The sequence below is a fragment of the Electrophorus electricus genome, chromosome 10 (genome assembly GCF_013358815.1).
Source record: "Electrophorus electricus isolate fEleEle1 chromosome 10, fEleEle1.pri, whole genome shotgun sequence".
NCBI classification, from domain to species: domain Eukaryota; kingdom Metazoa; phylum Chordata; class Actinopteri; order Gymnotiformes; family Gymnotidae; genus Electrophorus; species Electrophorus electricus.
Window position 1 is genome coordinate 11,889,063 of NC_049544.1, and position 18,683 is coordinate 11,907,745.

Below are 18,683 nucleotides of genomic sequence, written 5' to 3' on the forward strand. Positions count from 1 at the left end.
TATATCAAGTAGGGATTTTTATACCATTAGACTGTTTGTCTGTAAGATGTTCTAAAAATACCCAATTGTATGCTTGGACACTAAGTCAGACAGCTCTACAGAATGCTTAATATAAAATGAAATTTAGCCTAAATGTAGCATAATCAAATTTGAAAACAGTGAATTTAATTTCATGTCTTCTTTTTGTTTAAATGAAATACTTTCTACTGTAATCCATTACAGCAGGAAGTGAACGATATGTTGTACTGTTAGAGCAGTAAGGTAGATACAGTTGGAAGAAACCATGTAAAAATGTTGCCAGTTGTCCCTTATGGTACTTTTAAGATCATGTTCTTCCAGAACTGGATATCATCTAAAACTTTCTAGTTAGGGCTACCTTTGCAGTGCCACCCCATGTCACAATATCAAATTCACTGAGAAAATCAGTAGAACACATATCAGTTAGCAGAGTCAAAGGGAAGACCTCCAGGAATATTTATCAGTGGTAAGAGATGTTCAGTAGTCAGGTAGTCAGTATTAGGTTGTGATGTCATGTTCACGGCTGGATAAGGGCAATGTGAGGCTCAGAATAGCAGAGGAAGAATGACACAACGTTAATGTGTTGGTTTATGAAAGCCAGCAGTCCAGTTATTGATTACTATGTCATTACTGGTCTTCGATGGAATAATCAATACCAGCCACAGGTGGTGTCAATGGAAGCATCCAGTGTTCATACATGTATGTGTGCATGTGTACATGTGTGTGTACATGTGTGTGTGTGTGTGTGTGTGTGTGTGTGTATTAATCAGAAATGATATGTATTAAATACACAAATAAATTGAATATGGCAAGTGAAATTACTAACAATCTTTAACCTGTGACAAGCCATTTGGTCCACTCATAGTAATAAAGTACATTTAGTGCAGTCCCTGATGTTGGTGGGTTTTCCTTCTCTTCCCTAGCCCTCTTCCTCTTCAGGAATACTGCATTATACTAAATTGTATGAAAAAAAAGGCCTAATATGCAGTGATCTATGTTTAGTACAGATGCAATTAATAAATCATATCTTTGGAAAATATGCAATTGTAAATTCTGAAAATTTGTTTGATGTTCTTGTAGATTTACTTTGTTATCATTTAGTTTTTTCTCTTTTCAAATGTTATATGTTGCAGTGGAATGAATAGATTACATGCCTGCTGCTGTCCATCCTTGTGCATCATTCTATCCCCAAAATTTGAATGTCACTATGGGATTAAGTGATCTATGCATCTATTTTATAATTCTATTAGCCACTTCCTGACACTACCAAACACAGTCCCAGGTTCCAGCACTGTAAAGGTAACATCCGTTCCCTTTTTTATATTTTAGCTTGCTAAATCTTTTTTTTTTCTTTTCTCACAACTACACTTTTGTATGATTTTAGTGTCAATGGGCCACACCTGTCCAAACACCAGCATTGTTCTTTGCACTTGTGTGTGTGTGTGTGTGTGTGTGTGTGTGTGCGTGTGCGTCTGTGTATGTGAGTGGGTGTGCGAGTGAGTGAGTGAGAGACATGGGGGGGGGGGGGTTTACTAAAGCGTCTAATTGTATGCTATTGTTACAACATCTGGACTAAAATGTTCCCGTTGTTACAGTTGCTTTTCACTTCATTAGGCAGCATTTACCCGAACCTAGTGTAAATGAGGTAATATGGCCTTCGTAATACCAATGGACAACATAAACCTAACATCTGTAGTTGCTGGCTTTACATAGGCTTTAGTAGGCTGGCTTTACGTCCTTGCTCCTCTCACCAAGTCTTCGAAAAAGCGTGTGAACGAGTGGGTTAGAGGGCCGGGCTTGTATATAGAAAGTCTGGCTCGAGAAGCAGAAAACCAGTAAGCCGCTCGGCGTTTCCTATGTAACCTGGGGTCTTGCGCATACAAATCAAGACTTCCTTGATGTCGATCAGGGAAGTAATGAATGCTAACCCACCATTCGCTTATTTTAAGGACGAAATCCTAAACTCGCAATCCGAAATCAAGGATGACTTTTATTGGTGAAAGTGGGAGTACTTCCGAATAACAGGCATGGGGTGGATTTTCAAGGATTGGTTATTGTGTCGTATTTGACTGTTCTGCCGATGATTTTTACGCACCATCTGGGATTTATGTGGTTTTAATGTAAGACGATAGCATCAGAGACGACGATGATGACAAGCTAAATGGAGTTACTGGTAACTGGAAACAGACGTTCGTAATTTAGGCATGTTGTGCCGTAGAGCTCTCTTCAAATACTACTGTGGCACAGGCTACGTAAAGCAAATTGAAGAAAGTGATTTTTCCTCTATGTCTTATTCATTTTTGCTCAGGTGGTGAGCTAAATTTTCAGTTCTATAATGCAGAAAGTGTAATAACGACTGTTAGTAACTTAAGTGCGTTTTACACGACTGATACCTAAAATGGCAATATGTATACCACCTACTATGTCAGATGACAGAAACTGTCCGTTTTAATGTGTGTCTAAGGCAGTCTGCATTTACGTTTCAAGGAAGACACGCTCCCCATCTGTGAGGAGAGCGCAACATGTATTTCCTGTAAGAATCTTTCGGGGAGGGTGAATTCTACGATGTAATATACATATAATGAAAACAAGCAAAATTTCATTTTAATCTAAACGAAGAAGGTGTGAAGTACATTAGACCCGGAAAGCTATTTCGATAACGTCCGAATATTTGCGCGAGTATTACATTTTTATAAGGATTTAAAGCTTGTTTATTTGTTGTTGTTGTGTTTTTTATTAGCCACCTCCGGATATATCGTGTTAAATTCAAAACAATCTATTTAAATGAGCCCATCGCTTCCTTCCTGAGTCCTATGTTCATTGTCAATGCGAGGGTTCACCATGGAAACCTGGAGTGAACGATGGTGGCGACCTCGATTGGATCCCGGGCAGGAGGCAGAGTGACAGATATGTAAACAGAAATGGTGACAGAGACAAATCTGTTTTAGCTGGCATTTCTGCCTCCATGTCGACTAAGCCTTCGGTGGCCTTGCTGAGCCTTTTCCTTGCACATTTCTGACAGCAAAGGTGTGGAGCTGAGAATATTTGGGTACATCACAGACACCTTTTTGTTCTAACATTGCACCTGCCAAAGTGTTAAACTTTGTCATTACTGAAAGGTTCCAGGTTAATAAACTCTTGGTGTCTGTATAAAATAAATTAATAATATCCAGTTCATTGTTTAAAAATGCAAGACATGACAATCAGAAGACCACATTGAATCCAGTCATCAAATGTTCCCCTCAGGTCAAAAGCTTGTTTGAAACAGGAGTTAAGAGGGTATCAGACAAACAAGCACAATGTACTTTTAAAGATTCCGTTACATAAAGATTAGCAGGCACAACAAATCTATTTTTTTCCCCCTTTTCCTCAAGTAATATATCAGTTCCTCATTATGCATCGGAATCGGGCCTTCTCTGAGCCAGAGTGCTCAGCAGAGTATTCAGCAGACTGCTCTGTCACACTGCCGTCCGACCCGGGCCAGGCAGTGGGGCGCACACACGAGGTGACTGTGCGTAGCTCAGGCTGCTGTCTATGTCTCCCTCGCTTCATGCGCCTCACATTTGCTCCAGAGTCGCTGGAGAACCTCTATCAGACATACTTCCGCCGGCAGCGGCACGAGACCCTGCTGGTGCTGGTGGTGTTCGCGGCCCTCTTCGACTGCTATGTGATCGTCATGTGCGCTGTGGTCTACACCAGCGACAAGCTGGCCTCTGTGGCCGTGGCGTCTGTAGGCCTCGCTGCTGACGTCTTGCTATACCTGCTGTGCCGCTATGGCTTGCTGCCGGAGCGCATCTCCCGGAGGCTGGTGCCCTATGCCCTGTGGGTACTCATAGAAGCCCAAATCTTCTGCTACCTGGGACTGAACTTTGCCCGCTTCCACCAGGCCAGCGACACGGTGGGATGGCAGGCCTTCTTCAGTTTCTCCTTCTTCTTGACGTTGCCGCTGCGACTTACCCCCATCGTGCTCATCACGGCTGTGTCCTGTGGGGTGCACACCCTGGTGCTGGGGGTCACCATCGCTCAGCAGCAGCAGGAAGACATCCAGGGAGCTGCTCTCGGGAGACAGGTTAGGGATCAGGGAAAGGGGGGTGGCTTGGGGGGGACGGGTGGGCAGAATCTGAAACTAGGTGATTTAGGGCAAACAATGTAACATTGTTAGAGGTTGTAGAGAGATCTAGAAGGACAGGTATTTTGGGTTGAACATTTTGGACTATATTGCCATCAAAATTTGCTATTACGTATTTTTTTAGTCTATTTTTTTAGTTTCTTGGTCTGAAGTGTTGTTCTGCTATTCTGCATAGTAATTCAGGACTAATTGGCAAGAGCTCTGAGGTAAGGCTTCTCAGAAGCAAACATTTCACATACTAGGGGAGTATCACATATTAGCATGTCCGGTTAAAAAGAGTCTTTTAAAAGACTTGTTTCTTAAATTTCTCCTCAACCAGTCATCTCTTTTTCATCATTTATAAGCCCCCAAGGGGATTATGACCAAAGCCTGATTGAACTAGCCACATAGCGTAGGAAAAAAGCTTTTTTTTTTTTTTGTAATTGGGCTAAACACAAGCTCTCTAGAGAGACTGTTACACAATTAATTGTTTTTGAAGCAACGGTGTTAATTTAGAACCCCATAATGGTAATTCCCAGTAATGGTAATTAAGAGCAAACATAGCAGCCCGCTGGCCAGTATGTTCTCAGACGCCTTGTTCTCTGTAGGATAGTGGCCTGTTGAAATGTTTATGTCCCAAATGTCCAAAACATGAATAGTAAGAAAATGCCATTTACTCTGTAATCTTAAAATTCCGTAACATTTTTGCTGAACCTGCATAAAAAATCAAACATGGTTCAGTAAAATATGTACAATATGTGAAACTACTGCATGAAACAATAAGTGGCATTGTTTATGCAGTCTTGTAGAAGCTATTCTAAGATGTAGTTAGCTAATCTACAGTCTTCCAGTCTTTGCCGGAAGTAATTCAGTTAATGAAAAGCTTCCAATGAGAGATGTAAATCCCTCCGTAATTAATAGTCAATAATTAATTATTAATTCATGTATATTATTCATTTATTAATTGATATCTGAATGACACTGACAATTGCTAACTTGCACATAGGAGCCCTTGGCTCTTATGTTTATATTATAATACAATATGATAATTGCAAAAAATGGATTAAAAATAATCAGATCTAGAGATGCACAGCTGTAGAGTGCAGAAGTATTTGTGCCCATAAAAGAAAAGAAAGATTACAATATAATAATCAAAAACAGCTGTAAGACTTTTGTAAGACTTTACAAAAGCCTGTAAACATATAGAAAATAAGTAAATAAGATACATGTTGTTGGCGGTATTGCCATATTGTTAAGACTGGCTACATTGCTGATTTGATATTTTAAGTGGAGCACTGGTGTTTCTTCATGGAGTAAATTAAACCCAGAACAACTGGCATGTGTGTTTTTGTGGTGCTGGTATTTGGCTGGGCTGGTGTAGGGATGGTGGCAGAGAGGCCCAGGCAGGCAGGTAGGTGCTGGTTGCTCAGGGTTCTAACTCAGCAGGGCTGGTTTTGGTTCAGACTGCAGCCCCAAGAGACATACGACAGAAAGATAGAGATTAGAATGCAATGTAGGATCAGAGTCATGGGATTACATTTCCTGCATTAATCCAACAACAGTTTGAAACAGTTTAGTTTAGAGAAACATCTCATTTTAGAAACATTTCATTTTATATTCTGTTAAAACAATTTTGAAGACATTCATTTTGTGCAATATATTTATAAATGTATAAACCTTTTTAAAGAGCCAGCATGTGGATGTTTCGATTTCAGTGTTTACAACAAAAAAGAGTAAATAAATTATACTTCAAAAAGATTACATCAGGTTATTTTCTATATGTCCTATGAGCACTCCCAGACCTTCCATTTGGCATTATAGCATTCAAAAAGATAAAACCATAACATCACTTTACTAAATAAATACAGGGCAGATCTTTTAATAATAGGTATTTAGCCATTATAATGTCTAAAGGAAACTGGTTAATTGCTGTTTAAGTATTAATAAATGCCTGTGCATGTGTATATATTCTACCAATAAAGTATTTGTGTTCACTTATATAGCTAAGCTAAAATGTAATTGATAGGTAATTATATTGAACTCTTTTATTTAGCTCCTGGCCAACATGCTGATCTACCTATGTGCCATCACAGTGGGGGTCATGTCATATTACATGGCTGACCGCAAACACCGCAAGGCCTTTCTGGAGGCCAGGCAATCCCTGGAAGTCAAGCTGAATCTAGAGGAACAGAGTCAGCAGCAGGTAAGAGCAAAGAATTTGAGGAGTTCCAGAAAGACTGATTCTAAATGGTGAAACAGGCGACATGTCTTTTACATGATTTATGAATCCCAGTGTTTGAGTCCTTTATGAGTTCTGTCTGGTCCTATATTTATGGTTTAATAGATTCCCTTCAAATTATGTGTGTTTTTGCCTTGATCGAGGGGCAGTATATACTGTGGCAACCTTTTGATGAGTCATTCTGTATCTTCATGTTGATTGAGGAGTCTTGAAACCATACAATGTTTTTACTATAAAATTATGAAGAGGTGATGCTTCATATAGGCTGAAAGACTTGTGGGTTCTGGGGTACCATGAAATTGTACAGGCTATTTATTTCTGTTTCTGTCAGTCTTTTCCATGTTCTTTGCTGCATTCTGCTGAATATGGGCCAAACCACTTCCCTCTGTCCTTTGGTGCATTCTGCTGAATATGGGCCAAACCATTACCCTCTGTCCTTTGTACCATTTTGTTGCACCATTAACTTGCAGCATAGGCGTCATTGGGAGCAACAATTTGGCCACCATTAAGAAGCTGCAGTATTTATTTTTATTAGTCCGAGTGTCGTGAAGAAATTGTGTACATTTAGAGTCCTCACACGAGGACAAAGAAGGAAAAGGAAATGGGAGTTCAAGCCATTTAGCTGCCTTACATAGTACCTGACTGATAATAGTTCCATAACTTCCTGTCAGGGTAATTCATCTGTTTGCATTGTGTAGGCTGACTGTTGTTGGTTGTCAACAGTAACTGACAGAACTGCTAGATCATCAGAGATGCACTATGTGATCAATGTGATGTGCAGCTTTCATGGTCCTGATCAGAGTATTGGGAAAAGTGGTGAAACCTGTTGGGCAAAGTGAGTTTTCTATATCACGTTTGAGGTAGTGTGTGTGTTAGCTAAACGTGAGTCATGTGGTCTCGTGTCTGTTCTGGGGTTATGACTGCTCTGTGAGTGTGTTTGTGTGTGCAATCTGTTATGACTGCACATTTTATGTGCGTGTGTGTGTGTGTTTACAGAGTCAGCAGTCAATTGCTCTCTCTTTTTGGTCTCACAGCTGTGGCCATTGGGCATTCTTGATTGCTATATATGGAGCAGCCAGTTTCTGCTTGCTGGAGAAGGGGACAGAGAGGGTAGGAGGCGATAAGAATGTGAAGCAGAATAGGCAGCTGGGAGCTTAGGAGTATTTGTATGTGTGTTTGTGTGTGAATGCGTATGTATGAGTGAGTAAGGGAGGTAGAGAGTGAGAAAGAGAGAGAGAGAGCAAAAGGACTGATAACAGGAGAAACTCTCTGAATACTAATAGAGAAACAAGGGCTGCTGGGAGACAGGGCTGCCAGCCAATCAAAAAGCATCCGGCTGCTGCAGGTTACCATGGTGACCAGCCTCCTGAGACGATGTCAGCTGTAATCACACTGTAGACTGTCTCTTTTTGGTTTTTTCCACCTTTCATTACCCTTTTATGGTCACACTTTTAGTTGAATATGCAAACCTGTTATGAAGTCAACCCCCCTCCTGTGAATGAGAGTATCAGTGTGTGTGTGCTGAGAAAGCAAGGGTGTCCTGATTGCCATTTCTATGTCATATTATGATAAATCCTCTAGTCAGGACATTGCAGGTTGCAGAGTCTTTTCAGACCGAATACTAACTTTAATACTGCTGTGTATTATATAAATACTTTCCTGGTTTGGAATGGAAATGATATTAGATAGCCATTGGCTATAAACATAAACAAAGGAACCATTAATTGTAACCATTGTCAGAATTGAACAAGCAGTTACATGTTATTCAGGATATTTACTCATGATATGTCTCTGAGATAAATATAAAAAGCACTAGTTAAGACATGTTTAGAAATTGTATATGTAAATGCATTCATTTTAAGCTGAAAGGCAACACTTTAAGCAACACAGAAGGCTACAATTTATACTTGATGTCTCTGTGTCATTCAGTCACTGCAGTGGAATTCATTTGTACACAGGAGCGCCTCCTGCTGTCCATTCTGCCCAAGCATATAGCAGATGAGATGTTGCAGGACATGAAGAAGGAGGCCAGTCAGAAAGAGATGCAACAGTTCAACACCATGTACATGTATCGCCATGAGAATGTCAGGTCAGTACACAACTTATGGAACATAAGAAGAGGAAAAAAGACCCAGCAACAAAAAACCTGTGTGCGTCCACAGGAAACCTGTCCATGCTGGAGTTTGATTATCTTTTTGTTTGGTTCTGTTGCAGTATTCTGTTTGCAGACATTGTGGGCTTCACCCAGCTCTCCTCGTCCTGCAGTGCGCAGGAGCTGGTCAAGCTACTCAACGAGCTGTTTGCCCGCTTTGATAAGCTGGCTGCTGTGAGTACCTCTCCACACGTATCATACAGTGGCTCACACTGGCTGCTGTGAGTACCTCTCCACACGTATCATACAGTGGCTCACACTGGCTGCTGTGAGTACCTCTCCACACGTATCATATAGTGGCTCACACTGGCTGCTGTGAGTACCTCTCCACACGTATCATACAGTGGCTCACACTGGCTGCTGTGAGTACCTCTCCACACGTATCATACAGTGGCTCACACTGGCTGCTGTGAGTACCTCTCCACACGTAGCTCACAGTGGCACACACTGGCTGCTGTGAGTACTTCTTCACACGTATCATACAGTGGCTCACATTGGCTGCTGTGAGCACCTCTCCACACGTATCATACAGTGGCTCACACTGGCTGCTGTGAGTACCTCTCCACACGTAGCTCACAGTGGCACACACTGGCTGCTGTGAGTACTTCTTCACACGTATCATACAGTGGCTCACATTGGCTGCTGTGAGCACCTGTCCACACGTATCATACAGTGGCTCACATTGGCTGCTGTGAGTACCTCTCCACACGTAGCTCACAGTGGCACACACTGGCTGCTGTGAGTACTTCTTCACACGTATCATACAGTGGCTCACATTGGCTGCTGTGAGTACCTCTCCACACGTATCATACAGTGGCTCACATTGGCTGCTGTGAGCACCTGTCCACACGTATCATACAGTGGCTCACATTGGCTGCTGTGAGTACCTCTCCACACGTAGCTCACAGTGGCTCACACTGGCTGCTGTGAGTACCTCTCCACACGTAGCTCACAGTGGCTCACACTGGCTGCTGTGAGTACCTCTCCACACATATCATACAGTGGCTCACATTGGCTGCTGTGAGTACCTCTCCACACGTATCATACAGTGGCTCACACTGGCTGCTGTGAGTACCTCTCCACACGTATCATACAGTGGCTCACACTGGCTGCTGTGAGTACCTCTCCACACGTATCATACAGTGGCTCACACTGGCTGCTGTGAGTACCTCTCCACACGTAGCTCACAGTGGCTCACACTGGCTGCTGTGAGTACCTCTCCACACGTAGCTCACAGTGGCTCACACTGGCTGCTGTGAGTACCTCTCCACACGTAGCTCACAGTGGCACACACTGGCTGCTGTGAGTACTTCTTCACACGTATCAGCATGGCTCACACTGGGAGCATTCACACATTCAAATACATGAGTCTCCAGTACAATTGTGTGAAGATTCAGTTTATCTGATAATGTGCTAACCACTGAATTTAACCATTACTCTAATAAATACAGTGTTTTATATAAATGGAAAAACACTGTAAAGCCCATATTGTAAAAAAAGATTTGTTGTTTTAACTTAAAAATTGTTGAAATTAGAATTTTGAGGCTCCAAAAAGCTAGCCAAACAATAATCTATATTTTATATTCTCTTAACTTAAAATCTGAGGTTCAATGAAACTTAAATGTTTAGGCAGCTAGGTTGCTTACTTTTAAATTAAAACAACAGATAACGCCTGTGGTGTGTAAACTGCTAACATATGCACATTTTTCAGAGCATAACTAATTGTTGTGCATTCCTTTCACTTTCTAGAAATACCACCAGCTGAGGATAAAGATTCTTGGGGACTGCTACTACTGTATCTGTGGCCTTCCAGATTACCGAGATGACCATGCAGCCTGCTCCATCATGATGGGCTTGGCCATGGTGGAAGCTATTTCGTATGTGATAAGCAGCCCTCTAGCATCATTCTAAAGCTCCTTCTAAAACATCATTTAAACCACCTTTGCTAAAAACAAAACAGTACATTTACATATTTAGCACTTGCCACTGTGTACTATGATATACTTTGGTTTATTATCTGCTTGTGTCTGCTAATGTGGTGTTTATGTACTTCTGCATTTCAGCTATGTTCGAGAAAAGACCCAGACAGATGTGGACATGCGTGTGGGAGTGCATTCTGGGACCGTTCTGGGGGGAGTGCTGGGACAGAAGCGCTGGCAGTATGATGTGTGGTCCACAGATGTGACTGTAGCTAACAAAATGGAGGCTGGGGGCATACCTGGGTGAGTCCAGTTCCAGGATCTACAATTGCAAGACTATTCACTCCTTGTTATGTGCTTCCCATTGTTGACATGTGGACATCTACTGTGGGTGGCAGGAGAGTGCACATTTCCCACAGCACTCTGGAGTGCCTTCATGGTGAATTTGATGTGGAGCCGGGGAACGGAGGTGACCGCTGTGAATACCTGAAGGAGAGGGGCATTGAGACGTATTTGGTCGTTGTTCCAAAGGGCCCTGTAAGCAAAAATGCCATCAATGGAGTAGTGAGTGTTGCTTTCGTTTTACAGATGAGCCCATCTTATATATCTTCCTGAATATAGCTCCCCTCTCCCCAATCAAACGCTGTTTTTCTTTTTCTCTTTCCTTCCATGGGTTTCATCCAGAAGCTCTCAATGACTTCATCCAATGGGAGCTCGCCACTGTTGATCAACACAACAGAGTGCAACGGCAGTGTGCACACAGGCTGCACCACGCCCGAGGAACTCGAGGAGCTGGACACCCGGGTACTTGCCTGCTTTTCATTTAACACCCTCACCTGGCTCAGGGCCTCTCCACAGGATGGGAGAGCTCAGCCAAAGCTTTTTGGTTTTGCATTTCCTAACGACGAAGTTGAGAAGTTAGTGTAAATTTGATGCGGGTAAAACCTTTTTTTTTTGCATAGATGCAGAGGTAACACATAAATAGTTTATGCTTATGCTTTGAAAAAATAGATTGTTTAGTGTGATGTATTATAAATATTTTGTATGTCTGTTGGTTTGTGTGTGAGTTCAGGTGGTGAACCCCTCATTTCCAAATCCTCGGCGGCGGCTGCGATTACGAGACCTAGCCGAGAGGGTGATTGACGCTCAGGAAAATGAACAGGAGCTGAATAAACTCCTAAACGAGGCTTTGTTGGAGAGAGAGACAGTGCAGGCGTAAGTGCAGTGCTAACTCTGCATGTGTGTGTGCTTTATGTGTCGTACATGACATGATTGTCAGTTTCAACCTTTGCGCGACAAATCGTATAATTAGTAATGGCAAAGAGATGTGGTTGGCTTGTTACTGTGGCACTGACACCCTGGCTGTGCGTATACGTGCTCGTCTCAGATTAAAGGGAAAGTCCACGAACCGACTGTCTCTGCGCTTTGTGGACCCAGAGCTGGAGATACGCTTCTCAGTGGAGAAGGAGAAACAGAGTGGAGCTGCTTTCAGCTGCTCCTGTGTGGTGTTGCTCTTCACTGCAGTCATCGAGGTACTTATAGACCCACGGTGAGTCACGCATAGATACTCACACACACACACACACACACACACACACACACACACACACGCACACACACACACACACACACGCACACATACACATACACACAAACCCACCAAACGCATGCACACACACACACCCGCACACACACACACACACACACACATACACACACACACACACACACACACACACACACACAAGCGCGCGCACACACACATACACACACACAAAGGCACACACACTATTCACACACTTGAGTATTCCACTTCTTTCTGGGCTGACCTCATGGTCACATGATTTCATTAAATAGTCTGGTTTTTCATGCTTTTTATATCCATGAAAAATATGACCAATCCTGATAGTTGTGACAGGTTTTTGGCCAGTGTGGAGTTATTTGGATCATGTTCTAAATTTAACTGTTCAGTTCTTGTGGAAGGATGGCTATTTTATGAAGTGAAATATCCAGTCTCTGACGCTGGTTTGAGATTGGAGGAAATAATGAAGCAGAGCATTCACAAGTGTTTGTTTACAACACTGCAGTCAGCCCATCTCTCCCCTGCCAGATGTTGTTATTGTCCTTATCCATACAGTCCCCCACCCTCTGTCCTCGTTTTCCATGCTAACTGCATCTAAATGTAACTTTAATCCCTTTTCCTGTCTGCTCTTCCTGACAGGATGATAGCTAACTATGTGACTCTTGCTGTGGGGGAAGTCTTGCTGCTCATTCTCACCATCTGCTCCCTGGCGGCCATTTTCCCACGGGTGAGTGACCCTTCCTGCCACCTCCCTTAGCCAAGCATACACAAACCAGGCAAGAGCTCATGGGGTCTGGGGAACATTGGAAGAGGTGATACCATGTGTTTTCACTGCAGATGTTGTGGTATTTTTGGGCACACTGATACAATTTGTACTGTACACACTGATGGGTACTGTGTATTGTCATGTGTAATATTTAGTGTGTAATACTGATACTAATACTAAGTGTGTAGTACTGATAGTACTGATAAACTAATATTAATCCAGAGGACAATAGATCTTGTGTTGTCAGTACTGTTATTCAAACATGCTCTAATGCTTTTGAAACAATCTTGTGTAATTGGTTAGATAATTACACTTCCAACTAACTAAAAGAGTTATGTAGTATATTGACTGTTACTGCTACTAAATTTGCCTGAAAGAATTTTAATTACCAATAGAACCAGGCGATAGGGAAAGTAAGCGCCAGAGAGACTACATGACATACCAATGAAATGGAAATACAATTGGTTTCTAAAATCTATAAAGAGTGTGATATTCATGCTCTTGAGTACAACTTGATTTTAGAACAAAGTGGTAGCTTTGTCATTTGGACATAGATTTGGAGAAAGGTTTGGAAGTTGACCAATCAAACTAATCCAACAGGCAGCAAACTGAGGGAACATTCTTAGGCTGTAACTTCTTTATTTATGTTATCATTATTCATAAACAATGTATCAAATACCAACATGTAATGAGTGTGAGAAGATATTTAGGCATAAATGTGTGTATATTATAAGGCTGATGTAAATAAAATGTCATTAACTAATTCTAGGTAGGTGTTTCCTAAAAGTTATTCTTGCATTTAAATTCACTTTTAAAGAAGGAAAATAATTTTGTCTTTATGGAGAGCTCACCAGTATGTGTATAATGGTTAGAAGAGGTTATTAAAATAGACTTTTCATATTTTCGTCATTTTGAAAAACTTTATATCCCATATTATGCATTAACCACTGCTACTATGAACCAAAAAAGATAAAATATATGAAAATATGGATAACTCCTGCTGGAGGCCTGGATTAGCTTGCCTCAGAATAGCTGCTCCGGAGCATTGCCAGTATGCTGTCTAGAGTGGGAAGACTCTTATTTGAGTATTATCCTCCTGCATTAAACTCTGAGGATTGTTAATACACGCCATAGCGTGGAAGACAACACACCCGATAAAAGGCAATATTTTGTCAGACAGTAGTGCTATAAATCAGACAATAAATATATAATTCCTCTTTGCGCAGTGGAAGGACATGTAGAATATAATTAGAGCACTGTCACTTTAAATGGAATTCAACCACCAGCTAACAGCTATAGTACAGGTCTACTGTATTCCAATATCAAAAATCCTTGTGGTCAGTGAAATGATTAGGTAAGCAGGATACATTTTATTTTGTTGTAGGTGTTTCCTAAAAGACTGGTGTCGTTCTCTACATGGATTGATCACACACGCTGGGCTCGCAACACTTGGGCCATGGCCGCCATTTTCATCCTTACATTGGCAGACATAATAGACATGGTGAGACACTGAGCAGACTCTTGGCCTGACTTTTGGGCACCCTAAAACAGCTGAAATTTAGAAAGGATGTATATTGCATATGTGTCCTGAATAATAAAATGTGATAAGTTAGACACCAACAAAGGTAATTACCCATTATTCCCATTGTTTTAACATTCCCAGACATCGAGCAATGTTCTAAGGCTTCTTTCTAAAATCTGTGATTTCACACATGCACTTGGTTTCTCACTTTTGTAGCTAAGCTGTCAGGCAGCTCCACCCCTCGAGCCAAACCCAGAGGACGTTTCTCCAGCCTCGGCTGGGAAGGGGGGTTGCGTGGAGAACCCTAAGTACTACAGCTATATTTCCGTGTTAGCGCTAATAGCCACTACCATGCTGGTGCAGGTCAGCCACATGGTCAAGCTCACCCTTATGCTGTTGATCACGCTGGCCACAGGCGTGGTTAACATCTACAGCTGGAGAGACATCTTTGACCAGTACGATCTAGCCCGCTATAAAGATTACAGGTGGGCACTGGTATATCATTTGTTAATTAATATCGCAATATTGGCCTCCACAAAGCTGATATCGCAGAGGGCTTCAATATGCAGATGAGCTTTCTGTTTATGAGCATGACTACATTTATTCTTGTGTGCTGTGAAGAACCTGATCAATCTGAGACACTGCAGATAATTGTTCTCAGATTCTTTAGTTAAATCACAGCATTCACACGATCCAACAATTATAATTTAGGCCTGTCTTCAGTCATATCATAACACGGAGTCATCACTCTGTTTTAATTTGTATCAAGACATATCATAATCTCAGTGTATAGCAATATAATCACAATATAGTATTCTTCTCTATATATACTGTCCTAAGTGGGTGATTTTGCATTAATAGGAATTAATCCAGTACTAAACTATCACTGACTGAACTCAGCACTTGATGGTTTTCTGTTTACACAGAGCATATCTCGTGCCCTCCAAATATTCTGTGACTGTGATGATCTTCATTATGATGGTCAGCTTCTACTACTTCGCCCGACATGTATGTGACCGCCAATTCCTTGACCATCATCTCTTCACCTCCATCATTTCTGTTTTGTGTGTCACGTGCATGTCTTTTATTTTTACTTCTGTTTCCCACTTTTTCAGGTGGAAAAACTGGCCCGCACACTCTTCCTGTGGAAAATCGAGGTTCATGAGCAGAAAGAAAAAGTGTATGAGATGAGACGCTGGAATGAGGCCCTGGTCACCAACATGCTCCCAGAGCATGTTGCACGCCACTTCCTGGGCTCCAAAAAGAGGGATGAAGTGAGAAAATCTTTCCTGGCAGTTGCAGGATATGAGCAGCTCAATTGCAAAAACCATGCAGTCTTTATGTACAATGTGTTTTAATCCTAACAGGAGCTATACAGTCAGTCATATGATGAAATTGGAGTCATGTTCGCCTCTATTCCTAATTTCTCTGACTTCTACACGGAGGAGAGCATCAACAATGGGGGCATTGAGTGCTTGAGGTTCCTTAATGAAATTATCTCTGACTTTGATAGTGTAAGTAATATTTTTTTGTTCTTGTTCCTATTCAAGTTACCCATCAGTGTATCTGCATGTATTTACATGTGTCAAACAATGATGCTGAAGACATGAAGAATAAAACTGATGGTTTTCTCATTTGTCCTTTGTAGCTCCTGGATGAATCTCAGTTTCGTTTTATCACCAAGATTAAGACCATTGGCAGCACGTACATGGCAGCATCAGGAGTTACTCCTGACATTAGCACTAATGGCTATGTTTGCGTGAAAGTAAGAGAGTAACAACAATGTTATTATACTAGATTGCAGTTATGATGATGATGTTGATGATGATGATGATGATGATGATGATGACACTGATGCTAATGCTACACGTGATGATGCTAATGTTCAGTGATAAATCTGACAACTTTTTCCTGCTAAACAGAAGGAAGAATTGTCTGATAGGGAGCGCTGGCAGCACCTGGCAGATCTGGCGGATTTTGCTCTGGCCATGAAAGTTACTCTTATGAACATCAATTACCAGTCTTTTAACAACTTCATGCTTCGCATTGGTGAGTGGACAGCCTTCAGCCTTCTGGTGTGCAAGGGAATTGATGCAATATGTTACCTTATATCTTTACTTCATAGGCTTGAACAAAGGGGCAGTTCTGGCTGGAGTCATAGGGGCTCGAAAGCCTCATTTTGACATCTGGGGCAACACTGTAAATGTGGCCAGTCGCATGGAGTCTACAGGGGTGATGGGAAATATACAGGTGAACAGCACTTGCTTTTGAAAAACTTTTTTAATTCAACTCTTGTCTTGATCAGCTGGAGAGAGGTTGCAATATATTGAAATGGAACAGGAATTATTTAGTGTGATGTGATAATTGTGACTATCATTTCAGTAACACTAGTAATACTAAAGTCTGTTGCCCTCAGGTGGTGGAAGATTGCTACAGCATCCTAAAAGACTATGGCTTCCGTTTTGTAAGGAGGGGACCAATTTTTGTGAAGGGCAAAGGAGAATTGCTCACTTATTTCCTGAAAGGACGGGAAAAACAGGGTTCCTTCATCAATGGCTCCTCTGTCACACTGCCTCACCAGGTGGTGGACAGTTCTTGACCAACAGGCATATAAAAGCCACAATCACATGACATTCATAATTCTCTTGATAATTCTCCTCATGCACTATACACACAAAAACTAAGACCTCCTTAAACAAAATCTTTGTGTTACAGACTGAGAGGAAAGTAGACCTCAAAATTGTGGGAAAAAATTTGATTCCCTCTGGTCACACTAGAGAAATACAGGGTTATGTTGAACTTAGACCTTTTCAATTAATGAATGAGTAAATGAATGAATGTTCAAAAATAATTTTTATGCTCAGTCAGTAAATATTGTTTAAGTGTACTCTTGTGATTAAGCCAGACATGGAGTACTCACAGTGGAGATAAACATTCTCTACAACACTGAATATTACACAATAGAATGCTTTTAAATTTGAGAAATGGCTCCTCTGTAAGTATTTATCATAAATTCTGTTGTAAGTCTATAGTTTATTTAAATGCTTTTTGGAATTGAGTAAGTTTTAAAATGTGGACAAGGAAGCTCACTGATAGCAAAGCTGCTATTGTGTGTGCAGATGCGTGCATGTAAAAGTGTGTGTGCTTTCTCACCTGCTGTCCCCAACATGTGTGTATCTACCCCTTTTTATTTCAGTGATTTTGAACTTCACAGCCATTTCCAACTAATCTGCACCCCCCTCCCCCAATGAAAATGAAAAATGTTTTACATGTGTCATATGTAAGTGCTATCATTACATGTCCTGTGTGTATGCTAATCTGGGGTGTCTGATGTTTCACTGTGAGCAGGTTAAATGCAAGTGTCTGTGTACATGTACTACATGCAAGTGCATTTAGGTTAAGACTTTTTGGCAGTATTGGAAGAATGGGTGTTTCTTAGCTCAAATTTCATCCCCCCTAAAGTCTTTCCTAAAAGATTAGATGAATGTGCAATAGTTTATTCTTTTACAATGCTCTGGTCTACAATACCATTTGCAAAAAACATTCTCCCTGTAAGTCATATTTTTATATTATGATTGTATATGTTTCATTTTAGCTAAAGAGTATTGTGTAGTGTGAGCAGATATAGCACTGGAGTGGTGAGGCGGAATACACTTCTCACAGTTTCCTCTGTTAACTTATTGCAGATGTCAGGGATATTGTATGAAAAACCACACTCAGCATTGCAGTTGTTGTTTCTGAATCCCCATATGTTGTAATGGATTATGAAGGAACAGTACAGGAATTGGTCTTTATGGACTGATGAAGAATTTTACTGACGTTTGATTTGTATTTTTGAAATATCCTTAGATATGGAATAAAATGGCACTTTGAATGAACTGTAGATGTCTCTTGGTTGTAACCTCCTTGTACTTAATGTAATACAGAACTTATTTGCAATGTGTTAATGACATATTTAAAAGAAACCACATTAATGTATTTTTTAGTTGAAAATAAAAAATAATATTTCACATTTAACAGTGGCATTTCAAAATAAAGTGTAAATTGATAAACTTATAAGATGCGACAGGCTGTGTTAGAATGTCTATTCGGAGACCCGTAGCTACCCCCCCCCCCCCAACGCTATCGTGTTTCAGTAACTATCTGGGACGTTACTAAACTTTCCACCAGAGTGGAAAGGAATAACATACATATAATTACAACTATATTTTGTGTCGGTGATTTGGCTAGGAATTTTGCCACGAAATTATGCTGAATACCTTTGAGGTAAATTGTTAGGACAGTATGCGTTTGAAACGCATAGTGTTAATCAAGAAAATGCAGCGTTCGAGTTAACGTTGTCTAGCCTGGAGAATCCGTTGAAGTACTCAGTTAATC

At 41.1% G+C, this 18,683-nt stretch overlaps 1 protein-coding gene across 3 annotated transcripts; it reads left to right on the forward strand.

The window, feature by feature from the left end:
• Positions 1 to 1,849: 1,849 nt before the first annotated feature.
• On the forward strand, positions 1,850 to 18,307 carry adcy3a (adenylate cyclase 3a). Of its 3 annotated transcripts, none has more exons than XM_027019283.2 (20): positions 1,850 to 4,087; positions 6,180 to 6,329; positions 8,324 to 8,454; positions 8,580 to 8,691; positions 10,267 to 10,394; positions 10,581 to 10,739; positions 10,835 to 11,000; positions 11,124 to 11,240; positions 11,509 to 11,651; positions 11,824 to 11,985; positions 12,658 to 12,745; positions 14,169 to 14,285; positions 14,523 to 14,791; positions 15,233 to 15,314; positions 15,422 to 15,580; positions 15,674 to 15,820; positions 15,955 to 16,071; positions 16,229 to 16,355; positions 16,432 to 16,556; positions 16,723 to 18,307. In XM_027019283.2, the coding sequence occupies exons 1-20, from the start codon at positions 3,413 to 3,415 to the stop codon at positions 16,903 to 16,905; spliced, it is 3,357 nt and encodes a 1,118-aa protein (XP_026875084.2). In that variant the 5' UTR covers positions 1,850 to 3,412; the 3' UTR covers positions 16,906 to 18,307. The 3 variants fall into 3 exon arrangements, with proteins under 3 accessions (XP_026875084.2, XP_026875085.2, XP_026875083.2); XM_027019284.2 differs by having other exon boundaries at positions 10,835 to 10,973; positions 11,121 to 11,240; XM_027019282.2 differs by having other exon boundaries at positions 11,121 to 11,240; positions 16,723 to 18,306.
• Positions 18,308 to 18,683: the final 376 nt, after the last annotated feature.